Consider the following 20,915-nt stretch of genomic DNA (forward strand, 5'->3'; position numbering starts at 1 on the left):
TCTCTCGACCAAAATGAGCACATCAGTCAAATACAACTTGGCTGCCTGAGGCCTTGGGTTCTACAAGGGTTCGATCTGCTGTCTGTGGTGTCACTTGAAGAAACAGTGTCTTTGTAATTACCAGGACAGGGAAGTGTTACTGTGTGGTAAGTGACACTGCAGGTATAATAAAGTTTTGTATACAAGAAATTCTACTGTACCGTCAAAAACCTGTAGAAAAGTATCAAGGGCATGTTTTTAAATTGAGAAATTGAACAGAAGGAAATTGAACTTAGTAACTAAAAATACATTTATGATACATTTGTACTTAAAAGAAAATGCATTTTCAAGTGAAACGAGAGAAAGTACCGCGCATTAAGTGCTACATTAAGTCGCAATGATTTGCTTCATGAATGAGAAAATAGCTGTGAAGAATTTTAAAAAAAAATACAATCGAACACTTAAACGTATCAAGAAAATAATCTGCCTCCAGAAACGAGTGCAGCGAACCTAACATCTATTTTTCTGCCGTTCCCTTGCTCCGTGGTCTCACAGCATGACCCTCCAATAATTGATCCTTTCTAGGAAACACTCAACGATTACAAAGAAACTCTCACATGGACCTGAAGACTTCAACTCTACAGCCATCCTCCTTGTCACTGTGTGCCACACTATATGAAATATATAATATATAATATGAAAACTATACAAATATATCAACATGACTTTAATGAGACGCACAACACAAGTCGCAGTGACAGGTCGACCAGATGAGATCACGCTGAAAACTAATGACTTATAATTCATTCATTCGGTTCTTTTTGATTGTGCTTTGTTGAACCACACGGTCGTGTTTCATTATCCACGCGTTCATGATGGATCCATTAAGGCTGCAGCTTTAATAATAAAGATAACAGCGTGTCATGTGTCCTGCTTTTGTTGTGTCTATTTCTCTGTCGCTCGGGAGCAAAAAAACATCTATGACTAGAGACACACACTCGCTGACACCGTTCAGAACTTTAAGCTAGTTTTCTTTATGCCTGTTTGTCAAAGGCTATTTACAAAACAACCACTAATAATAACACACAGCACAGCACACACTTACGCTAATGTAAGATGACAGAGCCTCGGATTTATGGGGCGCAGCCATGGCTGGATGCGAGAGTGGTGGAGTGGCTTTATTAAAATCTCTCTACTTACACTTTGTCTTCTTAACATGCAGCAAGAGTGTGTGTTCGCCGCATCATGAGCTTCTCCGTCGCAGGAGGATAGAGACATTCCTCCATTATTGTTTGTCCCTTATGAGGCGAAGATGTGTTTGAAGTGAGAGCATGCCACCGATGCAGCACTGCAACGGCACGTCAACGCGTCTGCAGTCTCCTGCAGGGAAGCAAGCACGACGTCCAGGAACAGTTTCACCTTTTGCTTCAGGGACAAACGATCTTCTATTAAGTCACTTAAATGGCAAAACAAAGTGACATAAACAGGCATCTAATTAAGATACAAACAACATGACAGCGCTACTAATGCATTCATTTAAGTGTCTCTTAAATAGATCTTGGGCCGCTATTGTAAAGTACATATCTGTTTGCACAAAACTCTCTTTATGTTAGTATATACATTGAAAAATGGGCTTAAGCCCCGCCCACTGAAAACACTTTGTTTTTCCAGAGAGTAATTCCTGTTTACCATAACCACGCTCTCTCTACTGTGATTGGTCGAGCATTTTAGTATTATTTGGTAATGGACTCGTAACCTCTCGTTCGCCAATATTTCAGATGGGGGCAGAACTTAGTAATAACTTCAAAACGTCATCATGTACTGTATGTATTGAATATAACCCCATTAATAGATTTCAAAGACAGTGTTATTACATCTTATTTATTTTCTGTCTTGAAATTTTGAGAACGGTATCTTTATGTCTCTCTTTATGTATCCTGCCAAGGATGATGGAACTGTTTCATTAGCATTTTGCATCCATCAGGAAGTGAATTAAAAATTCTTCACAACCTCAGTCTTCTTTTTAATACCTCGATGACCACAATATCTCTCACTTGTTAACCTATGCTGGGTAACTTAGAAAAGCTGTTGCAACCTGGAAAAACTGTAACAATCACAATAAATAATGGCAATAGTTGTATTAAAATAATACCACATGATTATTATTTAGGAGCGTGTCACTTGACACAGAGAGACAACCTTCAATTCACACACATAATCTCAGCTATGGACAATTTAGAACAAACAATCAACCTAAGTATGTTTTGACCTCTGGGAATGAACCAGATATAGACATAGCAAAGGTTCATTTCGCCTCAAGCCAGAAGGGAACTCGCAACCTTCATGCTGACCAATATTAGCTGTGGCACCTTGTAAAGCTATGATAATCATAATAAGAATTAATTCATCCGTTATTTCATTATATTTACCTCAACACATTCACAGTAGCTGTTAATTTGGATTTTCTTCATACTATTCATTCAGAAACGTGTCGGACTTGTTCATACTTTGTATTTCATCATCGACGCCAAGAGGAGAATCAAGACGCCAGCTCAAGAAAGATTAAAGTGTGATATCATTGACCTGACACACACGAGCTATTAATGAAATGTTTGTTTTTATGTCACTATCACTGTAGTTTTCCACTAGAAAAATCAGTACACAATTTAATAATAGGAAAATCCCGTCGACAACTTGACAAAAGTCACATATCCCAGATGAGATCATATACTTTAAATTATTATCTGTCCCAGACACCAGTAATCTGCTCTGAAAATTTAGACACACTTTCTTGGCTCTTTAAAAAAAAACTGACTGATCTTAACGTCTTAAAGAAATAATGGCCACTCATTTCTCTTGACTTCGCTTGTTGGTTTTTTCCATTAACTGAATTATAAGGTTGTCCAATAGTATCAACTTCAGTTCTGTACAACACAACTATGATTGCAACACTATTAATAAGGCAAAAAAATCCACTAGGTAACCCTGAAAAGACACACCTGTGAAGTATAAACATTTCAGGTAACTATATTTTGAAGGTCATCAAAAAATGACAAAAGTCTGCATAGCAGTCATCAGAGAAAAAAATGGCTACTTTGAAGAAACTAGTATAAAAAAATGAAGTTATTTCACACTTTTTCATTTAAGACAATACGTCCATGTGATTAGTCATAGTTCCGATGCAGTCCCTGAGAATCTTTTATGAAAAAATAATTATTATAACAAAGAAAAAGCATTGAATGAGAAGGTGTGACAAATATTTGGTCTGTACTGAACCTCCTGATGAAGAATCATCACAACCCACCATTAGGTTTGGTTCTTAATGTAACCAAAAATAAACCTTTCATAACAAAACCTCATTTCCAGGCAATGTTTGATGTTTAAAAAGAGAAGCATCTATATACAGATGGAGGAGATCATATATTTAGAGACTGTATTTTCCCCCCTCAAAAAAAGGTTTTCTCCCTCAAAAGAAGTCATTACTCTTGCAGTTGTTTTTCAAAATCATCTACACGTAATATACTGTAGAAGCGGCTGTTGGTCCAGCTGTTTCTCAGCCGTTGAGGGAAGATGTGTGTGCATAAGAGGTGAGTCACCGCCATTATAAAAACAGTTACATCAGGGTAAAATGAAAATGTTTTCCAGTAGCTGCACTGAAGCACCTCGGCACACATGCACTGGCAGCGCACAAGGAGGTATCTGGTATGCTCTTTGAAATCAGACGACGCACTCGCCAAATGTAGCACATCAAGGGAGAAGCCATATGTTGTGTCTTTAGCCTTCATTCGTATTCCATTTGTGTCTCGGCGGGGCTTCAGCGGAACCCTGCTCGTCAGATTTAAACTTACGCAGCGGTGCTTTTGGATTAGACTCACGCCTGCGAGAGAAAACGCACAGATGCCTGAGTTATCCTGTTAAGATGGCTTAGTCGTCGTATTGTTGGTTTATCTGGACGTTCGCGGGAATATGTTGAACCATAAACATGATAAGGTGACGGAGAACGGTGCACGGTTAATCTCTGTGACTGCATGATCTGATGGCTTTATTCTGCTATTATCACGCCGATTATGACTATTCCTCACTCCGGCTCGTCTCTGTTGGGCTGCTGATAAGTCTGATCTTCATCACTCACTTAATACTGGGATTTTTTCTTCTCGAGGTGAGAGCTTCAGTGAAAGAACCACACAGACATGGACTGTACAGGTGTTATGTCACCAATGATCCTTCTCTGCTTATTTAAACAATGTTATTTAATCTTTGTCAAACTCTTACTTTTGACTAAACTAGTATATACTAAATATATTCACCTATTTTTTAAATGATGGTCCTGCTTTCACTTTATACATAGAAAATAATGATACATCTTAATATGAAAAGAGGTAAATTAATTAAGGCTGTAAACATGGAGACATATTTTTTATGCACTAAGACTCTTGAGTCCTTATTTAATTTTCATAAAGTGACAAAAGATTTCGAATTACAACCATGTGACGTCAGGCTCCTACAGGTTTCATAACTTATCAAACAGAATATAGAAATATTTTTTAAATTTTATTTCTCATTCTGTCTGTAGTAAAAATTATATTTTTAAATACATTGCAATTTTTTTCAGATTTCTTCCTAATTAATATAAAAATAAACATGATTTTATTAAAAGCCTCATCATTATATTATTACTTTAAACCAAAGCAATTATACGTAAAAATAATATTACCTCAATTCTTCTGGTGCTTAAGCAGGAGACGCTTTATCGTAACAATATATTTCATTAATTTAAAAATATTTTTTATGTAACAGCAATTTTACTGATTCAAACAAAATGTAAAACCAGTTGTAAAGATAAAAAAAAAAAATTTAAACCATGAGTTAATTGAGGAGTTCGAGGCTCAGTACCATTAACAAATGAAATGCATCTTTATGCTTCTTTCAAAAAGTTGTGGTTTGACTACTTTTTAAATAAAAGTCACGCACTCACACTTGTGTTACATACATGTCACATAACTGGCTACTACATGAGTACTCGTGAACACCTTCACCACTTGAAACACATGTCAACAACTATCTTTAGCTATCAATATTGACAACTAATTGAGTCAATACATTCACTCTCTGATAAGAAGATCGGTTTTGTTGTTATTAGTTCATTTTGTACCTGCAACTGGAAAAGTAATGGGAAGCTTAACAGCCTTAGGTACACGTGTAGGCCGGTACGTTTGTAAAGGAATATTCAGATTCTCTGTTCATAGAAAAAAAAAGTCATGTAAACACAACATAGATATAAAAAAAATAAACCCACATAAAAAAGCATGAATGTGTATAGACGTGTGGTGGGTCCAAATACTAGGTTAGATCTGATTCTAAGCATCTCTTTGGAGTTTAAATTCAACAAAATAAAGAGTCCACTTGCTCACATTAACACGTGTAGATGTTGTATGACATTAAACCATTAGTTGCTGCGGCGGATGACATTTGGGATCTCTAAAAAAAACAGAGTTTTCCAAAACCTTCCCTTCCGGTCGGCTTCTTAGTGATCTTTTGGTTTCTTGCGGATGACAGACGGAATAACCTTCATGTGGGCATGACAGGAAACATTTTAATATCCATTTAAAATATCAACACTGTGACTCAGCTTTAACTCTATCAGTAACATTAATCTTTAAGATAAAAAACGTTGCATTCTTATCTTAAAACTTGCTGTTGTAGCTTTCGTTTATTCTTTTTTTTTACTTGTTTCTAAAATCCTTACATGACCACTCCAGATTCATGTGAAAAAATGCGCAAATTAAATTTAGAGTCCGATTTATTGAGATTATTAAAAGTGTGTAAACCAAAGCGGGTGTTTTTAAATGTTGAAAATGTTGAATAATATGGAAGTGGATTAAGGATTTAGTAATTGAAATTTAAAACTTCAGTTTAGCAGTAAACTCATGACACACGTGGTGTTCATAAGCACTTCTGGAACACGTTAAATGAAGAGGATTCAAACGATTGATGGTAAAATGATCAAATGATAAAACATTTAAAATGTAAACGTTAACTTTGGCACCTTTAAAAGACGCTATAGAGAGCTGTCTTGATAAAGAACTTTTGGCTTCATTTTAAATCATGGGTGAAGTAATAACTGGCAGGTTGTTTTCTGCTTTTATCTAATTAAGAAAATACATGTATCTCAATGGTTTTTAAATCATTAATAATCATTATTAGAGCTCTCTTTTCACCATGTGTTTTTTTATTTTTGTGTTGGATAAACCTTAAATGAAGTTAGGAATCTGTATACATAAAACATATGAACCTGTAGTTGTATATAATAATACGACTTTTGATGGCAACTGTAGATCCAGGGATGAGTCACGTTCAATGTTCTTTTCAGATTTCAAGCAAAGTGTCGTCAGTGGGAGCAAAAACACTTTTTAAAACCACTCATTACACCAAATGACTAGTGTCTGTGGATAGACTAGTGGCCAGTGACTAACCGTCTGTTTGAACATGTTAATAGAGTGAAGTCATTCGCAGAGTGACTAACAGCCAAACCACAGAAGGGACGTTTAGAGCATGTTTTGGGCTCAGATGTCTGAATAACGTCTGACTCTTGATCCATGTGGACACCATAGTCATCCACCACCATCCAATATATGATTGATTTATTTCACACGTAATGATACATGGCTAGACAACTGTACACATTATATCAAACTAACAAAAATAAAGAAATACAGAGTTGAAACGCAAGAAGCGTAAATTGCATTTAACATATGAAAGTTACACTGTAAAAATGTGGATCTCACAATTGTCATACAACCAGACATTATTATTATTAATATACTGTACATTTCCATTCATCCAAGCCATCCTAAGATGGATGTTTAATCCCTTCTTGAATACTGCTGCGGAGACGTCTCGTCATCCTGATGACAGCATTTATGGCGTGATTATGGTCACCATGAGCAAGGAGGTCATATCAAATTCCCGTCTAAAAGCAAATATCTGGCTACTGATCTGATTCAAATAACACATTATTAACACTTTATTTTATCCATACAGGTCTTTGCATTTCTGTGTTTGTGGAACATTGTTTACCGTGATTCGATGCTGGCTTTTAAGTATCAGAATGGTCAAGTCAAATACCGAGTAGTTGGCTTTTACAAATAATACGTAATACACTCATAACACAAGAAATCTGTAATGGTTATTACTGAAGCAACGGACAAAGTTTGTCAAACAGATATCTGCTCTCACTGTTCTACAACCTAAACTGAGTTCATGTCACAAAAGCCAATTCAAAGATTCACAATGAGTGTTGCAATTGAGCCCTTATGTTTCTGAGAAGTAGCCGAACTGAAAACATATTCATAACCAACCGTCGCCACCACCAGCCCTGATAAATCACAACCAAAAGAAAAGGAAAAAGAAAAAGGATACCAGCTTATACATCCACTCCAAAATATCTCTGCATCGGAGTCTGCAATGATACATATTTAAATGAAAATATATTTATATAATTTGTTTATTTTCACAGTAGTTTGTACTGCACTGTACCTTTTTGTCCATCTATTTATGTCTACATTGTTGTCGCTTCGACAGAGTCTATAAAGTCACTTGAGAGTGTGTAAATTGTGTTTGTGGAGAAAAACGTCTCTCTGGGTTTAGTTTCGTATTATATCTGAACTTAGATGTCGTCAGTGCTGTGCATGTCTTTCATGTCGACAGGCCAACAACGAATCCGGGACTCGTTATTTTGAAAGGCTTGTTTTTCCCAATGAGAACACAGCTTGTTGAAACTGCAAAAACATTTGCTTTGGCACAGATTTACATTGTAGCAATGTCCACTCCTTGATCTCCGTGACCGTGGTCGTTACTACAAACACAAGTGGCCCATTGTGGTAATCCTTGGCTCAGTACACTATCACGGATAAGTCTCTGTGTTTGTGTATTGACATGTCAGTCTATCCTCTCTCCTGGTGTAATGTCAATGCGCTCTAGTGTCTAAAGGTCCAACGCATACATCCAGCATCAATCCCATCGCTGTCTTCAAATCCTGATCATTCTCTTTATATCCTCCCACTGCACTTTTAAATCTGAGTCTCTTGAACATTTTCCTTTGAGTTTCCTTTAAACAGAAGAGGCTCCATTTGAGGATTCTGGCTGTGCCCCATAAAACCTTTAATGGATCCATGTAAGCCCATAGTTGGCATTGGGAGGGACATTGGTAGCGGTGGGGACATAGAACAAGGGTTGTTGTTGGTGCCGTTTCCTGATGTCGTGAGCAAAGTTGAGGAGGAGATTGGAATCGGGGTGCATGAGATAGGGATTTCTTGGTTTTGATGGTTCTTGCTATTTAGCATCCCTCCTGGGCCCATTCCTTCACCGATGCTTAAGCCCATCACATTGTTGTTAAAATGATGGGTCTTGTAGTAGTGATTCAGCGTATCTGAGCGGCCAATGTTGGGCAAATTGACAATCTCTGGATGATGTATCCTTAACGTTCCTTCACCACCGCCAGAATTGATGGTCGACCCACCTGACAGGCCGCTTCCTGCCCCGGCACCTATCTCATCTTCAACGTTGACTATTTCGATGGCTCTGGCTGGGCCGTGGTGTTTGTGCAGCTGGTGCTGCTTGCGGAGCTTGTAGAAGACCACCAACATTACGGCTGCCATAAAAGTAATGGCCACGAAGCAGCCGATGATGATCTTAGTTGTTTTCATTACATCATCTAAGCCCGGAATGTTAGTTACATCCATTATAGGCACAGTCACTGCGTTTTCAGAACCTCTGTTGGCTCGTGGCGACAGGGATGAAAGAGAAGAGGCAGAGGGGGATATAGTCACGCCAGGCTGGCCCTCTAGAACCCCTCTTAGAACAGTAGGATTTGGGAAATCTATGAAGGTCTGGTTAATGTACTGTCTTGCTGAATTCTTATCTTCGCCCCCTCCGAACGTTTCAACTGTTTCTACGGTCACGGTGGTAAAATAGCTGTAGCTGTTGCTGGGATCGGACGCGGACACATTGAGTACTGCCGTCGCTGTTGTGTTTCCGGCGGAGTTGGTTACCATGCAGGTGTACTGTCCGGTGTCTTGCACTGTCACGTTGGTAAAGTTGAGGGTTCCATCGTGAAGAACCGAGATCCTTACGCGATACGATCCGTGGGTCATCAGAGTGCCATTTGGGGTAAACCAGTTTACAGATGTCATCGAGGTTCCAGTACGACATTTGAGCTCAGCAGCCATGCCCTCGGTGACATTGAGATCAGTTGGCGGCTCGACAATAACTGGGGCGTAGCAGGTGAAATGACTTTGGTCAAGCTCGCCAATGTACTTGCCCTTGAGACCCGGGGGTGCGTGGCATCGGGCACAGCAAGTGGTGTTGCTAGGAACTGTTTCCTTTAGCCACCAGCTGAGCCACAGAACATCACAGTTACACACCCAGGGGTTGTGATTGAGATGGACCCTCTCTAGTTGGTGCAAAGGTGTGAACAGATCATGGGGAAGAGAATGCAAGGAATTATGAGACAGGTTGAGCTCCTCCAAGTTTTTGAGATCATCGAAAGCATTGCGCTCGATCACGGATACTCGAGAGTGCATCAACCAAAGCTTCCGCAGCGACACCAGTCCTTGAAATGATCCAGGCCTCACGATCCCCAGCTGATTACCTGATAACTCCAACTCCTCCAAACGCACCAGAGGAGTGAGGTTGGGAATGTCCTTCAGACCGCACATACCGAGATTCAAGAATCGCAGGTTGACCAGTCCTTCGAAAGCAGCCTCTGAGATGAAATCCAGTTTCCTAAGTTCCCCCAAATCCAAACGGCGTAACGACGGGACTCTGTGAAAGGCAAATGCCGGCAACGTCTCAATGGGGTTGTTCCGTAGCCAAAGTTCCCTTAGCTTGCTGAGGTACTCGAAGGCCTGCGATGGTACAACTGTGAGACGGTTGTCAAAAAGCTCCAGCGTATTGAGGTTAGGAAGGCCATTGAAAGCTCCAACTTCAATCTGCCTGATATGGTTCTTGGAGAGTTGGAGGATTTCCAGATGCCTCAGGTGTTTGAAAGTGTCTGACTTGATCACCTAGGATGGTGGAAAAACAGAGTAAAGTTAGTATCACTGTGTAGATGAAGCGAGTGAAAGCCAGAGTGATTACCTGGATGGTGTTCTCCTGTAGATTGAGGTATCTTGTGTTCTCTGAAATACTGTCTGGAACTTGAGATAAGGTTTTCCTAGTACAGATGACACGGCTCGCTTGATTGGAGCAGGTACAGGGGTTCGGGCAGGGGGGTGCTGCCTCGGTCAGCAGAGGTCCATGGTTGTGAAACCACAACAAAAGCTGGACCAACCAGAGGAGGGGGGATGGGGTGCGAGGGCTGGTCACCATGACAACACGCATGGCAACTGAGTCATGACCCACCCCTACCGCTATGGTTGATAAGTCACCTCCTGACAGGGGGTTTAAGAGATTTCTTTGATGTTCATGTCTTATGCTGTCATACTGTTCGTTTTTGTTGTTTTTTTAAGCAGTGGCTTTAATAATTAAGAGGCAGGTGTGGGATTTTGGAGCAAAAGCGTCGAGTTACCATGAACAGATCCCTCCTTCTTCGCTGGTCCTTCTTTCAGCAAACACTCTGTTTTTTACAAGTCATTTTTGGAACATTTGTTGTTCCTATGACAGTTATTAAATATTTGGGGATTATGGTCTTTTGAAAGAGTTTTGTCCTTTTGTAGCAGCCGTTCCTCCTCACTGTAGAGAAAGAAAAGAAGAAAGAAAAAAGGAGGTCAAGTAAGTTCAGTGCAGCTTTAAGGTATAAGCCTAGAACAGTCTTGCAAGCATTGCCTCCATATTTTTAACACAAATGCATTACACTTTGCTGCTTCACAGAGCTTTTAACAATAGACGCCTTAAACCGTGTTGCCAGGTCAGGCCTGTTTTTTTTTTTCTAAAGCATCTCAGTAATGTTGCATTATTCCACAAAACCCTTTTTGCAAAATGCGTTAGTATCCCAATGATGATTGTGATACATCCATACAGAAGCCGAATTAAACATTAAATATGAAACCAAATGCAATTACAGGCGCCCGTGGGATTCGGCTAAAACCTCAGGTTAATGCAGGCGTTTGTGCGATCCATCACGAGCCCACCGCACTGCAAAGAGATTATGCATTACGTGTTCCGAGCAGTTGTTTGTCAATTAAGTATGTAAAGAAATGACTATTGATCTTCAAATTGCACCGCAGGGTACATGCTGTGCCGCGATGCACGAGCATCCCGAACCCATGACGTGACTCAAGCCGGAGATAATTATGAAAATGAAAATGTTTTTTTTGTTTTTTTTTGGTTACCATCAGCCCATTTTCTGACCATAACTGCGGTCTCTGTCTTCCACAAGTCCATCACAATGTGACTGTGATGCAACGACCCGGTCATTAGAGTGGTGTCTTTGTAATGCTTGCCTTTTGATGAAGCATGTGATGCACAACCCCAGCGTCTGTGGCGAGATTACTTTCAATCTTGAATCAGAAGAAAAGAGGTTTCTTTAAATGCTCCATACAAACAAAAGACCTTCGCATCCCTTCTTCTCCACAGCGATGCTACACGCGCTCCTAGAAACACGGTTGCTGTGGAAACCTGCTCACTCACCATCTTGTGTTTTTACTGTCCAGTGCCCTGTTCCACTCCATGGCTGAGCTTGATTCACTCTGACGCTGAGCTTGATTAGCATTTGCCACTCAGACCTGGCCATTTGCACTTTTTGGATTAAGATTTAAGACACCTAATGCTTCTTCGCTGATCCACAGAGGATTTCATTCTGTGGAAAGTACATGAATTAAAAAACTTAAACTTCAAGGAAAATCTCTGGCTTTATATGAAATATCGTAAATATCAACGAGGATGTTGGATTAGGTCACCGTCAGCCTTCGCAAAAAAAAATTTCACTGAGAGACGCTAATAGGGAAACTCATGAGGGAATATTTCTAAAAATAGGATTTTTTTCAGATGCTTTGCACATCCCACAGACTCTCTCTGTTTCTCTACAAACACACACATGAATCCATATTCGCAACATCCAAGCTGTAGCTGTCACGGATAAATAACACTTACTCCCATTTAAATGAGTGACAGTTTGTGTGACTGCTCGAAATGAGAAAACGGTAGATAAACACTGATGTTATTTGTATTTGCCAACCAAACAAGAACTTTCGCTCCATATCCAGCAGGTAAGCTGCTAATGAAGTCATTTAGATGAAGAAAGATTGACTCGAAAACAAACATTTTCCCAAAGTTTCGACGCGTTAAAGCTATTTGCGGGTATTCGGCTGGTTGTCGTTTTTTTAAATAAAAATGTAAACACAGTCAATGTCCGTTTCTTTTCCTCCCTTGTCTGTTGTGGAAGTGGGATTCTCCAGAGAGTATTCACATTAATGTTTAATGAAGTGTGAGCATCTGAATTCCCAAACGTCTGCTGCTACCACAAGCAGCCTTTTTAATAATGCCTGTTAAGATACTGCCTGTTACTCAATGCTCTGGAATGAGTAAGATTGAGAAAAGATATTTAAAAAGTGGAATGTGTTTATATTAATGAAAACACTTTAGTTTAAAATATGGATTAAGGGACTCAAATATGAACAGACACCTCCCATGGATACATAACTTTATGATGATTAGATTTAAAATTTGATAATTGTCTTTCATCTACTTTTTATTAAAGTTTTATTCGTCCACGCTCAAAAGTCCTGCTTTATTTTTTATAAAATTCCTTTATAAATCCAGTCTTACAGAGCCTCAGATATTGAGCTTGAACTATAAATTAGACTCTCTCGTCGACACCTGTCACTCATCGGGGCTTGATTTATGACACTTTTCTAAGCTGTGTCTTAATATAAAAAATAATGTCTCAGCGGGAATAGTTATCTCGAGAGAAACATGGATAAGACTTGAATTATTAAGAGGATCTCACTTAATCGAGAGTATATCTAAATTATTTTTAGCGTTTGTCTTCTGAAACATTATGTGTTAATAAATAAGAAAAAATGTTAAAGGTAAAGAAACTTCCTTTTTTATATTTTCAGTAAAAAAACATAATTTATAATTGATTTGAATGTAAATGTTTGTGTGTGTTATGTAAACACAATATTTTTCAGTCTGTTTGATTCACAGAAACTGTTATATTGAATATTTTCTTCAAATGGCTTCCATGTTAGCTTAGAATAGATTTTGAGAGATATTCGTATTTATATTAATTTCACAGAGTACAAGAATTAACCAAAAATTAAATTAAAACATGATGTAATTAAGAAAATACATCCCAAATTCAGCGTTTAATTCAACTTTGAGTCAGCAGTATTAGTGTGGAGTCGACGTCTTTGTTCCCAAATCTAAACTTGAATCACGTTCAGAAAATACGAGCACGTCCATTAGTATCTAGTCACATTATAAGGTTGAGTTGATAAATGTAATTGCATGCCCAAAAGCATGTGCTGTGATACTGCTGCGTGTACATTAGTCAAATGACCATGACAAACATGTTAACAGTTCCCATTCTTTTCATCTAACTTCTAGAGCCCGAGAGATCAACTCAACGAGGGGGGTAAAGCGGGTCCAGACGATCATGTGACGTCTGCCTTCCTCTTTTTCTCTCCCCAGGTCTGCATGTTTATGTTATTGTTTGAACAAATGTAATCCTAGCTAATATTTGACTTGTTAATGGAACACGCTAGGTTTGTGAAGCTCCTTTTTATTTTCAAACACAGCCATAAATCAGTTGAAACAGCACAGGTTAAATCCTCAAACCGCCTCAAATATTAACACAAAAGTCAAATAACACAGAGTCATTTATACATTATTAATATGTATCCTGTTGTCTTAATGTCGCGTCGTTCTGTTCGCTTGTTTAATCTCTGGATTGTACCTTCAATTAAACCTGCAGCTATGCTAAAGGTAATGTCACTTTCAATTTCATGATTAAGTCAATGTTTTAAATAATGATATCATTAGTTAATCGTGTCGTTGCTAAATATAACACGTGAGCCTTGACGTGTCCGATGATCTGACGCTTCTAATAATTGCATTACCAGAGCTCTGAGGGATTGCTTTGTTTGTATTGTTTTGCGCTGATGAAGTGAAGGCTATTTGCTCGAGGCTCATCACGGAGAAAGTGGCTGTGAATGGCCCTGTTGCCTTGACCCGCCTGACCCAAGACAAACACACAAAAAAATCAAGCTGATGGCAGGTCTCCATCTGTAGAATCTCCCACCTCATCTCAGCTGATGGAAATTCAGGAGCAAAAAGAATCTTAATCCTTGAGCAAAAACGTGTTCACTGGATTTATGACATGGCTGACACTGAGAATATATTACCTTTCTCTCCCTCCCTCTCCCTCTCTCTCTCTCTCTCTCTGAACAATTTCTCAAAGGTATTTCTCTTTTTGGATCTGAGTTTTTTTTTCCTCCATGTCAAGACCAGATTGCAACAATGTAGGTATTGATTATCCGATCAGGCCCGAGAGAGCGCTCAGTCGTGAAAAGACAAATTAGCTGCAAGCCGCTGACCAATTGCTACAAACCAATCACATCATCATGGGAAGCGCCTGATTGTATCAATGCCCAACTCAACTGAGTCGTAAAGGTTTATGAAGAGGTAAAACCCAAATCTGTCGCTGCCCTTCAATAAGCCGTGAAGTCGCTTTTTTTTTCTTTTTTTCTCCCCCCTCCAGTGAGGCCCAATTAGAAAAAAAAGGCATGTATTTAGAGACGTTTATTTTGTGTTTGTTTGGATGAACACAAAAGCAGACACAGGTGCAGCAGGGCCAACATCATCTACTGTAACTATGACAACCCCAGATTGATTCAGGACGTGGGAATCCGGGAAAGATGAGGCACATTTAATCAGCAATGAAGATGGGGGAAAAAAATGTCATTTATTGTCCAATGACAAAGCTTTTATTTATGATCTCATTTCATTGGTGATATCTGCATAACATTTTAGTTTTTTCCATCCTGATGTGAGCAACAACCGGCGTTTATTCTATAGCTGGTGGCTTCAAAATCACCTACAATTGGGCAGAATGGCCTTATTCATCTATGCAGCTGCGCTCACTACGGCGCACCTTCTCTGGAACGCAATTGAAATTCTGAATAGGCCTAATTCTGCACATGCTGCATTACAAAATGGCTTGCATCCATTCTCTCTCTTAGCGGTAATGACAACACGACTGCACCCAAGCAAAAAAAAATATACTAAAAAAAACAACAACAACAAAAAAAAACCTGGTGTCCAACACTTAAAATGAATTACATTTGGGAAGATTTTCTCCACAGACTGCTGCATCTTTTTTCTTTTTTTTTTAAACCCCGACATTGTTTATGAATGTGATTAGACTAACCCCTAATTCTATATCATCCCCCCACCACCACCCCCCTTTTTAGAATCAGAACCCGATGTTCACCATCCGGACATATTTGGCAACCATCACCGTTTTTCTACCTGCACAAACAAGATCCACGTACCTTCTTCACGTCGACGTCTTCTCCCCTCTCTCGTCCTCTCCAGATCAGCACTTTTTTTCCTTCCCCAACACAGGCTATCTTTTTTCCTCCTCTCCTCTTCTTCTTCTTCCCCTAAATTGATCTGCTTGTTTCCACGGATGAGAGCTGCCTCTTGTTCTTGCTATTCCGCAGCGCCAACGCAGCGCAGCGACGGCAGGTTAGAGACGGACGCGCGCGCGCGACACACACACACACACATAGACACACACACACACGCGCACACGCAGGAGGTAGACCCCCGGACTAACGTCTGATGGCGAACTGGAAAGACGAGTGTGGCACCGTTGAGGGTCCAAGAAGAGGATCCTTGCGTCTGGACTGAAGGATGGAGAGCAGCAGCAAACGCGACGCTCCCGCTGGGCAGCGAATCTCTGCGTCCAAGCATCAGAGCCTCAGCTACGCACTTGACGTATCTTCCTTCTCTGAATACCACTAAAGACACAGTCACACACGATGGGGTTGAAGGAACAGACGCTCATGTAGATTTATTTCAGCGGGGTTTTTTTTTGTTTTTTTTAAGAACCCTAATAAATATATCTTTCAGGCATCCATCTCTTGTTATATTCAAGTTATATGTTAAATTTAAAAAATAACAATAAATATTCCAGACGTATTCTTAAATCATTTATAAGCGTCTGTCTTTCCTTCAAGTTTTTAGCTTTCATTATATATGCAGAGTACCAAAATTGAAATCCATTAATACTCAACTCAACTCAATTTATAAAGCGCTTTAAAAACAACAACCATCGTTACAAAGTGCTGTACAGTGACATAAAAAGAAAGCATAGTCTAAACACACAAAGGTAAAAACAATATTAAATAAAACAAGTTAGCTCAGAGTCTCATGCTGTGTTTAAAGCCAGAGAATAAAAGTGTGTTTTAAGACGAGATTTAAAAATGAATGAATAGAAGAACGTCTTTATTTATTTATTATAAGTTTAGGTTTGACCATAACCAACTCTTACACACTTTTGTTTTACTCTGAACCGGATTTTTTATGCTGTACAGTGAGCATAGTTTAAACACACAAAGGTAAAAACAATATCAAATAAAACAAGTAAAAAAGCACTTAAAACAGCTCAGAGTCTAATGCTGTGTTAAAGTCAGGGAATAAAAGTGTGTTTTAAGACGAGATTTTAAAAATGAATGAAAAGAAGAACGTCTTTATTTATTTATTATAAGTTTACATTTGACCATAACCAACTCTTACACACTTTTGTTTTACTTTTAACCGGATTTATTAATATGTTTTCATTAATGGGGTATTCATTTTCCTTAATCTCGTAATCTGTATTTTACTATCTAAATTGAATTTATCTGGATTAATATTGAGCTAATATTTGGGAGTTTTTAACACAGTTGTTTAGAATAACTGATGATTGTTTTTTGTAAACTTAACAAATATTAACGATGCTGCAACGATCACAATCATTCCAAAAACAGGTTGAAGTTTTACTTTTTTGTTGTTTCTAAAAACATTATTGGCAGATTTTAAGGTTTGTAAATACAACACGTGCAGGTGAATGATGCGTCCTTATTTTTGCTTGTTTTGAAAGCAGGTGCTTCCATTTTATAACAATAACAAACATGCTATTGACCTATGTCACCAAACGTATCAAAACTTGTCTATTGGAAGAACATCACCTTGTGTATATGTTTAATGTTAGCTAACTGTACTTTTAACTTCTCAGGTACTAACGCTATGTGCAAACATTTAAAGTACAACTTTATACGAACAATGCATTCGTCACCTAACACTTAACCAGCCTTTTGATATCTAATTTTAGCATTTTAAATAATAGTGAAATATGTATGGCCCCCTGACCCTTGACCCATGACCTGTATGTTTCTTGATCCACTATACAGTTTCATTGGTTAATCTTTTAAATATATATATATATATATATATATATATATATATATATTTGTTCTGATATGTTTTCAAGGACATGTTTTTCTCCCTCTACAACGACTCCTGCTTATTCTGGCCATTAAGACTAATTGTTTCTACTTGTTGTCACTGTTACTAATCTATGGTAACATCAACCTGACCAAGGGACTAAATATGGAAACTAGCCGTTGGCTATTATCATACATGTTTACGTGTATAAAGCCCATAATATGTATTGCCCCGATCTTACATGAATACATTTATACTTAATCTTAATTTGTGTGTTATTTGTGCGAACGTCATTGAAAATGGTTGTGGAGAATGCAAACTTAGATATTGAGTACAAAAAGACATCAGTAAATTGAGTTTTTATGCTTTAGTCATAGAAGTATTTTTGATCTCGTTTTGATGTACATCTGTTATTTGAGTGACCATAACAAAGCCTAACTGCTCTTAAAGATTGAAAATCTTGTTTTCTGGCTTTCCCTTTAATTTTGGATCAGTGTAAGTGCATTGTTATGGCTTCTATGTTTAACACTTTCTAAAATTCCTCACCATTGTTTTTCAGCTTTTTTGTCAATTTCCGTTTATTGCTTGGTAAGTTGAAAAAGTTTCTCAGTAATTTAGAAAAACATTGTCTCTGACCCTCTGTTGTAAAGTTGTTTGGTGGTCGCATGACACTCACACTCTTTCCAATTGTCCAGACAAAGTTACTAGAAGAAGATAAAAGAAGAGATAAGACTTAAGGATGTGGATGGCGAGACTAAGCAGGGCTGTGGGGGGGAAGAGGTTGACTTGATGGAAAACTGTGAAAGACAAAGCTGCTGTTGCTGAGAGCAGCATCCTTTGACAACTGTTCCTTTTTACTTGCTTCACAGCGCTTCATGTCAAAGTTCCAACTAGAGGATGACAACCTTGTGAATGAGTTTATATTAGATCAAAGAGTCCCACTGGCGCGGTAGATGATGTATTGGCGCTTATGCGCTTAAGTTGTTCCAATTGTGTCTACATAGATTTTATTTTTTTGCTTCAATATCAACACAGACCATTCAAATGGAAGCATGTTACCTCACAAATATATATTTTACTCATTGTTCAATTGTTTTTATTCTTAAATTACCTGAATGTTAAATCATAACCAAATAAATGAAATGACAACACAGACCGGTTCACGATCTAAAGGCTACAAACATCTAGCTTGTAAACCAAACTGTTGGTATATATATATATTTGAATGATACAATAATATTTTTGACGTGCCATCGCCCTCTTTAAGGCATCTGATAGTGTCTAGATCTCAGTTTTAGTTCACTAGTGAGTGTTCAAACTGTCTGGTGTTGGTTTCCAAAAATCTCCCACGCGGTTAAAACCATGTGTGTTCTGTCACGGGAGAAGAACATCGTGTGCGTAACCAGTGAAACTTCAAAGTACTGGGCTGAATACACACAACTGTTGGTATTTGCGTGACTACTTTCATTTACTGCATGAGGTGATGACGGCAGAATTAATAAAAACAATCAAATTGCTGTGAATGCAAACCTCAGTTCCCGACTTGGGTTGTCATGAGATTTCTACTGAGGCGATTTGAATCTTCGTCCAGACAAAGAAACAGCACATTAGCTATCTTCCTGGGAACAGAAATGTTCTTGGACGGATGGTTCAAAAAGATCATCACAATTAATTGATTCATTCTAACTTGACATTCTGAACTAGCCTTTAAACCACAGTGTGTGCTTGATTTATTGATATTAAGATGATGTGTCCAAAACAGAGGCAAGTGTTGTATCATAATAAAAGACAATTCAAACCAACACAAAGTAAAGGTCATCCCTGAACTACCTGACTCGTGTGGTGATCTGAACTACATTAAAAATAGATGTCAGCAAATCATATAATCCCGTCTACGTTGACACAACCAACAGGAACACATGCAGTGGAAGTTCAAGTTTGTTTTTACACAAACTAAGAAGTGAAAGTCCACCTTTCTCAACATAAAAGTAGTCTGCTGAAGAAGAATTTTCTCTCTCTGTCTTTGGTGTGTTAGGTTTGGTTTTTTTTGTTTCATTTTGATATCAACTTTTAAAATATCTTTTTGCTATTGGCAGTGCGTGATGGCGAAAGGACACTCGAAAAAAGCAAAAACACTAATAACAATTATTGGTTCCCTTTGTTTCATTGCTACCATATTATACTGCAAATATATAGATATTTATATTCTCTAAGACAGGTGCAATTTTTCTTTTTCACTACAATTATGACAGCCATGTGTGCATAAATACGGATACATACTGATCGTACCATAAAGTGCGTGGGGAAAAAAGTATTTTCTGAACACAAAGTTAAGTAAATAAATGTTAAATAAAAGTTGTATGACCAAAGAACACGGTGCATTTGTGTGACTTTATAATAAGACACTAGAATGAATGTCCAGTCCTGCATGGGCTTTTTTATTGATCACAATGGCACACTTAAACATGCATCTTCACTGCAGGCTAACTTCAATACTGACGCTGACCTTTAAGGTAACCAGCCTCAGTGAAACCCCCATCGTCGTGAACAGGGTGACAATAAAGTTGTTTACCATTTTAGAAATGATTGCAAAGAGAAATGTTAACAGAAAATGGATCAGGATTAATTGGATTCATTATTATTACTGTCTGAAAAGTGTTTTATTTTGGAAAATATAACATTCTGAGAAGTAACATGAGCCTGTAGATCTTAACACGTTGGTGAAGTTTGCAAAAGTAAGCCTGTAAACTACTAAAACTAAAATTTAGGATTAGTGAAAGACAAAGTCTATTGCAGACTATTTGTAGCAGAGAAATCATCTCAAAGCTCCTGCTGACTCATGCTGAGTTGCTTGTTCCATGAAGTTAGAAAGTGTATTGCTAGGAGTAGAAGAAGGCATTCATTTGTGATATAAGTAATGAGTAGTTTATGTCTCTGACTTCTCTCGACGGCCGTTGTGATTCGATGGAGTCCTAGTCATCTACCTGCATAATTTACGTAACTCTACACAGTGTTTAACTGCAGTATCTGCACCGAGAGCCATTCTCAACATTGTTTTACACAAAATACATGACAAATAATAAAAATTAATAAAAATTGTGTGTAGCAAAATTCTGTTATTTATGGTCTGCATGCAAGGCCCGGTTTATTCAGAGTAGCAGGATTTTTAATAGCTGTGTCGACTAAGTGTCGGAATTATTTTCAGAGTTATCCATTCCTTTTTAGAGTTATAGGCAAAAATGTTTGTTCATTTTAATGAAGAGACTGGAGCTCAGTTGTCTTGGTCGTAATCTGCGTCCAAAAAGACACTTACAAACATCCAAATAACTCCGTACTGCTTGTCTTGTATTGAAACCTCGACATGAGGAATTGTTCTAAAAAAAATCTACACGAGTTTGAATATTTTAGGTCATTTGTAGTGGAAGCTTTCTAGGCCATCAGTGTAAGTTCTTACTGCACTGACACTTGCATCGGTTGGAACGAGGAAAGACTTCAGGAAGCAG

At 38.3% G+C, this 20,915-nt stretch overlaps 1 protein-coding gene across 1 annotated transcript; it reads right to left on the reverse strand.

Moving 5' to 3' along the window:
• Positions 1 to 6,605: 6,605 nt before the first annotated feature.
• Positions 6,606 to 15,885, reverse strand: lrrc4bb (leucine rich repeat containing 4Bb). Its single transcript, XM_087794202.1, has 3 exons — positions 15,474 to 15,885; positions 10,117 to 10,710; positions 6,606 to 10,043 (listed from the first exon to the last, which is right to left on the reverse strand). Exons 2-3 carry the CDS (start codon positions 10,357 to 10,359, stop codon positions 8,049 to 8,051), a joined length of 2,238 nt encoding a protein of 745 aa, XP_087650328.1. The 5' UTR covers positions 10,360 to 10,710; positions 15,474 to 15,885; the 3' UTR covers positions 6,606 to 8,048.
• Positions 15,886 to 20,915: the final 5,030 nt, after the last annotated feature.

This window comes from Callionymus lyra, chromosome 6 (genome assembly GCF_982586985.1).
Source record: "Callionymus lyra chromosome 6, fCalLyr1.hap1.1, whole genome shotgun sequence".
In the NCBI taxonomy this organism is placed as follows: Eukaryota; Metazoa; Chordata; class Actinopteri; order Syngnathiformes; family Callionymidae; genus Callionymus; species Callionymus lyra.

Bases quoted from the DNA above. Each gene is read 5' to 3' on its own strand.
- lrrc4bb (XM_087794202.1), bottom strand. From the start codon at position 10,359: ATGCGTGTTGTCATGGTGACCAGCCCTCGCACCCCATCCCCCCTCCTC. The intron at 10,044-10,116 runs GTAATCACTCTG...CCACCATCCTAG, and splicing joins TACAGGAGAACACCATCCAG to GTGATCAAGTCAGACACTTT.